The 12169-nt window shown below is 31.5% G+C and overlaps 2 protein-coding genes across 2 annotated transcripts in view; one reads left to right on the top strand and one right to left on the bottom strand.

Moving 5' to 3' along the window:
- Positions 1–4847, bottom strand: part of LOC136974320 (ATPase PAAT-like) — a 33339-nt gene extending 28492 nt beyond the window's left edge. Inside the window, exons 1-3 of the mRNA XM_067269175.1 lie at positions 4496–4847; positions 3992–4286; positions 3387–3922 (exon numbers count right to left, since the gene is read on the bottom strand). Coding sequence (XP_067125276.1) covers positions 3387–3922; positions 3992–4286; positions 4496–4584 — 920 coding nt within the window. The 5' untranslated portion in view covers positions 4585–4847. The remainder of the gene's footprint in view (positions 1–3386; positions 3923–3991; positions 4287–4495) is intronic.
- Positions 4789–12169, top strand: part of Fnta (farnesyl transferase alpha) — a 32894-nt gene continuing 25513 nt past the window's right edge. The window contains exon 1 of the mRNA XM_067269176.1: positions 4789–5022. Coding sequence (XP_067125277.1) covers positions 4884–5022 — 139 coding nt within the window. The 5' untranslated portion in view covers positions 4789–4883. The remainder of the gene's footprint in view (positions 5023–12169) is intronic.

The following is a 12169-nucleotide window of genomic DNA, read 5'->3' as shown; positions in this document are numbered from 1 at the left end:
TGTCAGATCTTTCAAAAAAATTTGGGATTACTCCTTACTTAAGTATAGCATTGTCCTCAAAAAATAATTTCCAAAAATATTAATATTAATTCTGAAAAGCTTCATTTTTTATAAATAGTATTATTTAAACAATAATAATGAATTATCATCATCACATTTTTAAATATAAAAACTAGATACATGTGCAATATTTATATTAGTTCAAAATATTAAATTTTCTGATGATTATATTTTGTTAATGAAATGCATTATCAAATATTAAGGTAATAGTAAGGTAAGTACATAATATTATGTCCTACAAAAATAAATTATTAACATAATTAATTAAAACATTATTCCCCATAAGTCAAAATTTCCTATAACTTAGAAATATTGATAAAATATTGACAATCTCAAATCTGTTACATAATAAACCAAGCAACAATAAACGAATGTGTCAATCCTCAATGTCCAGTTCTAGAAAGACAATATGTTGTCTTCTGCTGGTGCTCCTTGGACACAACCACTTCCCACATATAAAACTACATACAACCATATGTTGGGATAAAGCACATTATAAAAGTCTGAAATTACCTAAGCTGGGCTTACTTTAGTCAACATCTAACTGTACACTAAAATCTTAACCTTATAATGCTTAATTTAATATTGAAATTTTTTATATTTTTTCGTTCGTGAAGCTCTGAATATAAAATTCAGTTCATTCCTAACAATTATTGTATAGGATAAATTGTGTTTTTAGCAGTTGAAATGTAGTTATATCAAAATCATTTGCACCAATATAAAAAGTTAAAGTTAAGATTTCTAAGAAAATTATATTTTTATATTGCAAAAGTATGCGGCGACCAGTAACTTGCCACAGGCTCGACAGATGGCGCCGTTCCTCTAGAGGCCCCCATAGCCTCGTACACGAAATTTGATTATTCCGGTGGATTCTGGGATACCTTAGTTTGTTGGATGTTAGCGGAGAGCACGTGTAGCTCTAACGTGTACGGTACTTGTACTGATTGTTCGCAATAAATATTGTTATAGTTTTAATGATAGTCGTGGACTTTACTAAATCCCTTTCGTCTCATTTCGATAAGCGACGTCTGAGTAATGATGGAATTGGATGGGCGATGGACCGACAGTCCTTTGATTCACGTGTGATCCGCCATTGCCCTCAAGTATAACGTTTTCAGAAATCTATTTAAATCACTGCCTTCATGAATATCTACACCTCATAATTACATTTCAATATTTTAGTAATTATTTAATCAATGTAGTGCGCTGAGCAGTTACTCCATCTGGACCTCTGAGCAACTCTTCCCTTCCAGACACATTTAAACTTTAGACATAATTATCCAACCACCAATGGTGCTGACTGGGGATGTATTCAATGTCCTCTGGTAAGCCAGCTCACTGCACAGGTTGTGGGTTTGACTCCCGTTCTGGGCCGATTCTTTTCTTCCAGACTATTATAAATTATATTAAAATTATAGTAACTACTTTCAATAAGAGATGGCATCTAACATCTACCTCTAATTTCTAATCATACAATTTCTAATTATTAACTGTAGCCTTATATTGCCCAATTAATTTGGCTGATGATTGGATGTTTATTAATACATTGGATTCTTGAGATGTTTATATATTTAATAAATGTACAATATTAATTCTGCTCATTACAAATGCATTACTAATTATCAGCACAGATCATTATAGGGGTAAATGAGACTGTATCTCCAAAATGCATGTCAAAAAAATCATCAATAAATATTACTATAGTTAATATAACAGTAGTATTTTTTTTTAATCATTGTAATATTTCATCACCTTTATTTACTTTCCTGGCTGTTTTTACATTTTAAACTCCTGGAGTGTTAAAAACAAAAAAATCTGGGGAGTCCAAAAATGTAAAAGATTTCTGTAGAAAATTGTATATGCATGTGTGTATATTTTGCATTATATCTGAGGACTGGATGAACCAAAAATTTTGGACTTTGGCAACCATTTTTCTACATATGGGTCATTGATGCTATTAAATTTTGGTAGTTAAAAGTCAAGGAGAAGATAGAGGAAAATTGTCATATCTCAAGTGGAGTCAGACTTAATGAAAGTTATATTTGTTATTAGCATTTGCAATTTCTTTAAAAACTCACTCCTACCTCAAAAATAAGCCTTTTGCCTTTATATAACAATTAAACATAAAAGTTATTTTCATAAGAGAATGGGGTTACACATAACTTTAACTTAGTAGATTATGAGTGATGGGAAAGTTGTGCAAAAGCACTCGCCAGCTTTTCTTTAGCTATAATAAGTATATGTGGTGGCAAATGTTTTTAACAAACTTTTTCTAATAGGGATTTCCAAATTATTTTTGGCTGCAGATTTCCAGAAAGCACGATTTATCACTGTTAAAAAAAAAATCACATGCAATGAATGTAATTTTTATTTTTTCATTTTGACTCCTCTGGTCTGTTGGCATTAAGAAAGCTTTTTCCCCATGTCCATCATGGGTAGGTTTTGGTTTCTTAGGCCGAGACTCCACCAGCGTAAAAATGGACATAAAATCCTTGCCGTAAAAACTTTTAATCACATGACCTATTTGTGTTTGAGCTAGGATTGCGGTGGAAGTCTGGCTAGCAAAGTTTTTACGGTGACAGTGTTGTCAAAGTTACACCTGTATGGTTGTATATGTGATATATCGATATACAGACAATGGTTATATTCTACAAGTTTTTTCTGTACTATAATTATAAATGTAGTAAAAATAATATCTTTACTTTCATATATTAACTTTTATTATCATATTAATTAAGATAATATATAGCACTTATAAGCTTAGCTTTTTTATTGTATACTCCTCTAAATTGAAGGATTTTCCTTTGGCCGTCCATATCACGTGTTTTAGGCATCCATTATTATAATCGAGATACCTCTTGTCGTAGATACATGAATACTTTCGGATGTTTTCGATAAATCTTTCCATATCTATTCTAGAATAGCCACAAGAGAACATACACAATGGGTTTTATGCCCATTTTTACGCTAAGTGGAGTCTCGGCCTTAGATGCACGAAGATAACAGAAAACTCTATATGGTCAGCCCTTTGATCGGGAGTGTCACTGGTGAGCTGCTGGATTCAGCCATGGTTACAATGAGATTGGCTGGGTAGTGAAAGACAGGGACCAATATATCTCAAATATGAAAAATTTCCGAGGTTGTTTGCCTGAATTCAATCCTAAGTCTCTAAGAATGATAGGCTGATGCCTTACTTCTTAAGCCATCTGGCCATTCCATTACATGTGATTTGTAAAATGTTGGAAATATATTGCCATTCAATAATCATTACAATAATATTAGTAATTGCAATTTTTTAAAGGAGATATTAAACATTCAATTATTACCTGATTAAAATATCTTGTCTATTTTTCTCTTGCACCAAATTTTCTTCTGTTGTGGTTTCTTGCTTTAAATTATTAATATTAGTTGCAACATTTCCTTCTAAATTACTGTTAGCATCTAAAATTTTTTCTCTGTTATCATTTAAATTGTCATTCAATTCCTCTGTATGTGCAGATTTTTTCACAAGATTCTGTTTTCTCCAATCTCCATGATCAGAACTTCTAGAACTCGGTATACTATCTCCAATAAATTCTCTCTCATTCGGAGATTTTGGTGTCACATTAAACATATTTAACATCTGAAACATGGGAGCGAGAGTCGAATAATCTACGTTTCCGAGATTCTGCGCCGACTGGTAATTCCCAACCATCTGTTTAAATGCTTCCGCTCTCTCGCTTAATTTTGATCCCATATTACCGAGACGAAAGTTGACGTTTTCGAGTGGTATCTTACTACCAATCTGCGATGCAATCATTGGATGAAGGATGACTCTCACTCCGTATAACCACATGGACTTCTTAGATTTTAATGATGTGAACTAAATATAAAGTAAATAATTAGAAATTCTAAATTAACATTAACATTTTATAAAGAAAAGTAGTCTTACTTTAAGCGAACAAACAGTTAAAGCCTTGTCAAATATGATTTCGGTTCTGAAAACTGCCATATCATCCACTTCCTCAATGAGATCGCTCCTACAGGTTTTTAAATATTCACCGTGATGACCGAACACCTCAATTATTCGTGCTTCGGAGAGTATAGAGATGTTTTTCATTTCAAAATTCTCGGGACAAGTCAACAATAACTGACAAGCAGGAGAAGCAAACAAGCTGGAAGCATCATCATCCATAGGTTCTAGCATGATGCAGTTTTCAACTTGAACTGCATCTTCCACATCAGAACTAAAAAATGAAAATTATGTATTTAAAATTTTAATATTAAATTTGAAAAGTAGTTAGTTTTAGTCATTTATTTAAAACAGTAGCCTATATACAAAGTACAGTATATACAAATAACATATTTTTAAATGTGTGAAATTAATGGATAAATTGCATTTTTAAGTGTAATTTGATAAGAAATTACATTCTAAAAATGAAAAAAACAACAATACCTTTGGTTACCCAAACACCATTGAACACAATCTTTTATATTTTTATTCTCTTTGGCCCTCCAATTACTTTGAACCACTCCACAATCCATTATAAATCTTAATAATATAATTTAAATTCTCCCAAAAAACAGTTTAAAGAATGTCTTTAGACTGTAAAGAATTCGTCCTGTCTATTTTAGAATCCGTTTTTAACCGCGGAGAAAATTTCGTATTTCGCATCTCCTTTTATAGAATTAGACGAATTTCCGTCCGTTTGTTCCGTTTCGACTTTTACCGTTACCCGAAGTACATGTGCTTCTAGTCGCCATTTTTTCTCCTGGTCGACCGAGAAACTGAGTAATTTACCGCTTTACAAGAAATAAACAAAGCGAGTTCCGTCGTTATTTACATGGATAGCAACAGCGATGATATTCAAGACGATTGCGAATGGGTAAAATATAGGGATAGAGCCGAATGGAAAGACGTCGAGCCAATTGAACAGAATGATGGACCTCATCCAATTGTACAGATAAATTATTCGGAAAAATGTACACTTTGTTTTTATTATTATTATTATTTTATATAAATATAAATTATTATCTTTAAAAATCTTTAATTTTTAAGTGAAAATTTATGAATTAATTAATAGTTTAGCCTGTTATCTAATGTGTTGTTTAAAAATACTTACAATGTTTATGTATATAATTATATAGTATAATTATCTGAACAATGTAATTATTTTGTTAATAATAGTAACATACAAAGAATATATGCATTTGGAAGATTTTTATGTAGACAAACATCTGTATAGTATTTGTAGAAATAGTACACTTCAATAATCAGTACAGCCTCCTTTGGTCTTTAAAACCTAATGCTGTCTTCATTGAGTTAATAATAATTGTGCAGTGTTTTGTTCTGCTTGTTCTGTATGTGTTCCCGTAATCTGTGAATGTTTTCGGGTGGAGTTGCATAGTTGGATGAGCAACGTTTAAGAAGGGATCGGACATTTGGGCGGCCACTCTGGCAAGCTAATATTTTGATCTTGAAGCCGTGACATGCCCTCCTGGATGTATGTTTTGGATCTTGCTTATAAATGCGAGCTCCTATCGATGTGGTAATAATCAACAGATTATAACTAATAATTGTCAAGTATCTCTGTAAATAATGCTATTCTGGAATGCTATGTTCTACTAGGTATAGAACATAGCATTCCGGACCCAAAATAGGTAATACAGCCCCAGATTATAAGACTACCACTGCCAAATTTTAATGTTGTTTGTACTTCTCATCAGTTATAGACTTTATTGATGTAGTCCATACCCATTTTCATCCATCTGAACCAACTCTTAATTTTAGATTCATCTGACCACAAACTTCTTCCAGTCTTCTACAGTTCAGTCTTTACAGCATTTGGCAAAATTAAGATGTTTCTGTTTATGTAATTTGGTAAGTTTAGGTTTCTTGAGCTTAACTCTTGCTTTCAAATTGTTACATTTGAAGTATCTGTGGATAGTTGAAGTACTCACTTCTATTCCTAAGCCGTGTTTCATTTTACTCTTTACTTGTGATGATGTATCGCAATGTCCACTCGTTATCAAACATACACAGTGCCTTTATGTTTTGGCACATTTTCCTCCTTTAAATTTTTGTGATATGATAGCTCACTATTTTTTACTCCAGATACGCTCAAACACCCAATGCCAACTTCTATTGCTGTTTTCTTGACAAAAAAGCTTTTCTTTAGCTGGTCCACAATACGGAGTTTCTTCCCACTGGAAAGCTTCTTTGTGACGACGCATATCAAGCAGCAGCTCACGCATATTTATACGTTAATGTCTTGTTAATATGCACGAAATTACATTGTTTAGCATTGATGTTATAACAAATTAATTTCTGCATCAAAATCTTCTCAATGCAACATGCAGAATTTGTACACCATAGATATCTTAAAAATGTAAAAATTATTTTAATTTTTTGCTATTAGGGGAAACTTGCCTAATTCGTACCCCTTAAGGAAAAACCATCATATTATCGAAATTAATAAACACAAATTATTTTTTATTTTAAGTAACTTTTATTTGAGAAATATTTTATTACTACCATAATCAAATTTAGCATAAATCTTATAAACTTCTGAGAAATAAACAATTTAAAAAAACACTAAAAAAGTACGATTTAGAACCATTCATCTTAAATCGTACTGATAAATTCTTAAATCGTACTTTGAGATCCTATCATTGGTTTGCATCTTAAGAATCAAAATCTTAATAATGTATTAATACGTGTGTAGATTCGGCTGATGGTCTTCGCCAATTCTTGGCAGTCATCGCAGTTGTAATCCGTTGCTTTTTATTGGTTCCTGCGCAAAGTTCATATACCCATATCTCACATCGTGTGCATTTGATCATACTTTCTTTTACGTCTTCTTGGCATAATTTACAGTACTAACTGTTATTTTCATTTTTTTCTTATTTCTTTTTTTATTCTCCTTTTGTGATAGTTTATTAGTTTTACTTTTCTTTGCACCAAGATTCTTTGATACATTTTTGTTCTTGAATTCTTCTGTTTTATTCTCGAGCTCTTTTTTATAAGGACTTTCTATAAGAACAAGAACACAACTTATGTGTGGTATGTGCTGGCAGAGGGAGCATGATTATTCCATAGTCCCTTGCAAGATAAATGGCATCAATGTTTTTCGTGTGCGTCGAATGACCGTCTAAGATGAGAAGAACTCGACTGTCTTGTGATGTTTGCAGCCTCAGACACTTTATAAAATGTTTAAGCCATTCAACAAATAATGTACTCAGAATCCATCCGATTTCTGAACAACTGTACAACGTATTCGGTGGCCCTCCATGCTTTAAGTCATCTGCCATTCTTTTACGTTTACATATGAGCATGGGTGGCACGAATTCTCCAGCATCGTTCATACAGCAGATGCATGTGGTGTGGTGATACCACGTTTGCTACTAGTGACAGCTCAAACCTGGTGTTTCCCTTTTTGAGCCAAAATTTTAGAAAGCTTATAAACCGTCATTATATTTTTTAATCGCTTCTTCCATATTTTCTTTACTCCAAGAATTATATTTTCTTTTTGACATGTTGTTCTAAAATTAAAGACAATTTAGTTTTAATTTGTTTTGAACTTTTGCAATTATTTTTGAAATCAGTAACTTAGTAAAAAAATAACAGTTTACGAATCGGTAATAGCTTATTGTGACATTCATCTAAAATGGTTTTCCTAAATTGTACCGATACGTTTTAAGAACTTGCTTGGAGTACGAAATAGACGCAAGAGTCGAACAAGTTTTACATTTGCCTCCAAAAAGTTTGACAACAAATACTCATATATCATCACAGGTGAAATCACAAAAATATGCATTAATACATCACAGATAGTTAAAAAACTTATACACGATTCAATTTGAAGAATGTTCTTACGAAATGTGCAAAAATATTACAGAAAAAGTTGAAAAAACTTACCTTTTCAATATTTTTGTCGGAAGCAGCGTAACAGCGTGTTGTCTGTCAGATGGTAATATGGCCGACTGTTATTTACTTTTTTTGTCACTAAAGGCACTAATAGCTATTACCGGAGTCGAGATATAAGCGAAGTACGAATTAGGAGCAAGTACGAATTAAGCAAGTTTCCCCTATGTGAATATTGTGATAATTTTTCAGTTGATTTATTTCCATTTCCTTTCGCATATCGAATAGTTTTTGCTATTTTTCTATAATATGAACTTGGGAGGATTTTGGCACTTGCTGTATTTCTAATTTTTTTATTACATGAATCTTAAAAGGCATTTTATCATTTTAAATATTTAGACTCTTAAAATTTCTATCATCATCATTTTTCTAGTTATTTTAAAATCAACTAATGAACTTGAATGATTTGAAAATCTTTCCATTAACTAAACAAAAATATGGGCTCCATATTTGAGTTTACTTATTATTTTAAGTAATTTTTAAATGTATAAATTACATATAAGTAAATTACATTGATTTTTAACATATTTTTATTCATAAAATTTGTGTTGAGTATATGAAAAGACAATGAATTTTATTTTACATTAAAATAAATCTAAGGACTAATAATAGTCATAAATTATTGTAAAGTATAATAATGAAAGTCTGGAGAAAGAAAGAAAAATGATGATAGATATTTACAGTAAACCCCCCTATAACACCGATTCGTATAACACGGCGAAAAAATTGCGATCATGTTCGTATAACACAGTAAAACGTCATCGCCGACTCGTGTCACGACAGGATTGGTTGAATCTGGACCAATAGCAGATATTGTACAAACTGTTGAGTTTAAATGAGCACTGGACCTACTAAAAAGATTTATTATTCAACAGCCATAAAGATTATATTTTTATTAATGATGTCTCCAAAGTTCAGCAAATTTTTCGCAGAAAAATAACTTATCAGGAAACACTGTTTGATGAGCCACTCCAGGACAAAAACAAGCTTAAGCAATGGTATTGTCAAACCAATGGTTGTGGTGCATACTCGGTAAGTAATCCTACAATTTTTTGTTTATAGCATAGTTTATATGGTTTATTCACAAAAAACTATACGTGATTTGGAAATGATGAGTCAAATTAGTCTAGAATCGATTAATTTTATGGAAGAAAACCTTTCAAATAGCCCTATTCCCTAAACTGCACAAGTGCCGGGCTGTGACTGGCTCATGTATTTAACCAGTTGTTTGCGGAGTACTGCTATTGGAGTAACCAGTTTTCGTTAAACTGTTGCGGAGAACTCCAGTTGGAGTAAGTGTCAATTTTATTTCGTAATTAACTAGTTGGTGGCGATTTAAGCACTGATTGGCTTTTATCTACATAGACTAAGTCTGTTTCAACGAATAAGATATTTGTTACCACCCCGTATTTTTAAATTTAGGCACAAAACTCCTCCATTCCATGTTAAGTCTATGGGAGACCCTTCTTTTGTTCATTTGACAATAAAATCTTATTTAGCATGCCTGTTAAGTTCTAATTGGTATATTATAGCTAAATGACTATCCTTTGACCAGTAAGCATCGACTTGGGTTTGTGGGGTGGGAACTTTCTTGGAAAAAGTTATACCAACTTCGAGCTACATTGTCAGCTACAAACGTAAACAAACAATTATAAATCGTTATTCTTATTATTTTTAGCATGAATTTAATAAATTTTTATGTATATTTATCCTATTTAACAAATAAGCTTGTTTTTTAAACCATTCAGCCATAAATCTTTCAAACAACAAAGTACTTCCAGTTATGGTGGTACTTCCGCAATACATAAGATATAAATGTATAGTCGTTAATATAATAAAGTAATAATCGCTTATTATAGTCTACTATTAGTACAATAGTTTAAATAACGTATAAATAGAATCAAATACACATCATCAATAATAAAAGTGTATTAACCTAGATTTAGAAAGGCCACCCCCCCATGCCGATCGGCGTTATAATCTATAGGCCGTATTATTTCTCTACGTTGATTTAGAAAGCTGCAGTTTTTTTTATTTGACAGAAAATAGACATATCTAAGTAACATATGTAACAAATTAATGGAATATTTATTAAAAAAAACGATTTTTTAAAATATTTTAAAATCTTAAATTTTATTAATTTTTTTAAACACATAATATTTTGAAGTTAACAATCGTAAAGTGTAATATGTACGAGATAGAAAACTGAAAACAGATTATATCTGCTACAATTTTTAAGCGCGATATCGCAAATTGAAAAACCACTTTAAAAACCACAAAACCTGTACGCAACAGTGGTGTTGTTTCGGATTATTGAGTGTGCAGCTGACAGGTTAAGTGACTTGTACAACACAGATTCATATAACATGGAACATATCTACCATGTTATAGGGGGGTCTACTGTATTCATGAAACAAGAAAAATGAAAACTTTTAAAAATTGGTTGCACGAGATTTATTAATTTTATAGTCAGTAATTATAAGTTAATATAAATATATTGATATTTAAGATAATTAATAATGGGTATAAGAAGTTTTGGTTTAATTCAAGTTTTTTATTATTAGTATGTTTGATAGAGTAGTTATATGTATTCTAACAATTAAAAATAAAAATAGCTTATAGAGGGGGGTGCAAAAGTAGGTATACAGTTGTTATTATAGAAAAAAACATACAAGGAGAAAATGGGAAGAAAAAAACATTTATTTTTATGTACAAATTAAATTACAAATAAGGAATAAACTAATAAAAAGATGATGATAATAATAATAATAATAAACATTTGTATTTCAATAAATAAATAAGCAATTACCCATAAACCAGCAGTTAATTCTCTTTTAAACAAAAGTTTTCCTCTGTCTTTAAGGCCAGGAACAGGAACACACATGCATAAAATTTGGCATAAAATCTAGCATAAAACAGAAAGTGTAAAAATTTTACTAAAATTTTGGCTGAAACAGAACTGAAAAAAGAGTAGATCATGTCTCTACTTTTTACGCCAAAATTCCTCCAATAAAGAGAAGTCTTTTCTGTGATATCAAAGTAGACACGTGGTTTTTATTCTAACAATGTTAGCAACAAGGGTTATTGCTACAATTGTGATGGTCTCGAAAAAATGAAAAATGAATGAAATAGAGGAGTTTATCGAATCCGTTCGACCACATCAGAGTCATGTATAAAGACATTGTATTTAAACAACGTTTATGGATGGCTATAGGTGCAAAATTTCAAACAACAGGTAGGTCTGGTAGAATCGATATATAGGCCTAGTATTTAGATCACACTTTTTTTATTTGAATTCGGAATACAAGTGTATTCATTTAAATTTTCTATATTATAGCAGAGGAAGTGGAGAAAAACTGGAAGGTACAGATATATGAGAGGAAAAAATTAATAAAATTAGCACTGTTAGTGGCAGTGGTGTTTCCTATTCGGCCAGAATTTTTTCGTATGTGTGTTCTGGCATAAAAGCATAAAACAGAAACTGAACTGAAAGCTGATTTCTGATTCAGTTTTCTGCCAAACAATTTTATGCATGTATGTTCCTGGCCTAACAGTCATCATCAGGTTTCTATGTATTGGAATGTTTGTAAAAGAACACACATTCCAAAAATTTAAAAATTGCATGTCATGAAGATATGTGCATGCTCAATACATGCATTTAAAACATTAGTCTTCCAACTAGCTTTCTATTTTTAAAAATGTGATGCTTTATATAAATTATAAAGACAAACTTGACAACAATTTGTTTTACGTCAAAGTACACTCTCCACGCAGCTGCTAATGAGTCCATTTCTTTAAAATTGATCACTGTTCCCCTCTTAAATGCTTTAAACATTTCCAGCTGTTCGAGATATTTTAGATTGGCCTGGTCATTGCACCATTACAGTAATCGTGCATTATCAAAGACAGCCTTGACATTGTTATCAACGATGAAAGAAACTAATGCTATAGTGAAAAGACCTTTCTGAATGGTGTATTTATGTTCCTTGATCCTTGTTTTAAGAAAATGTGCTGTAGAACCAATATATTCACAAGGACAGTTCACCCTATGATTGTAAATAGGGATGCTATAGACCTGAGATATTATTTTGGTCCTTATCATTTTTTAAACAAGAGAAAACCATCAGAGATCTCATGTAAACAATCCTGTTACTCATAATGCAGGCTATTCCTTTGTAGATGTTGGTAAGGATCTTGTTGTAAGTA

Source organism: Centruroides vittatus, unplaced genomic scaffold (assembly GCF_030686945.1).
Source record: "Centruroides vittatus isolate TY-2023 unplaced genomic scaffold, ASM3068694v2 contig_347, whole genome shotgun sequence".
NCBI classification, from domain to species: Eukaryota; Metazoa; Arthropoda; class Arachnida; order Scorpiones; family Buthidae; genus Centruroides; species Centruroides vittatus.
This window is presented reverse-complemented; position numbering and strand designations above follow the sequence as displayed.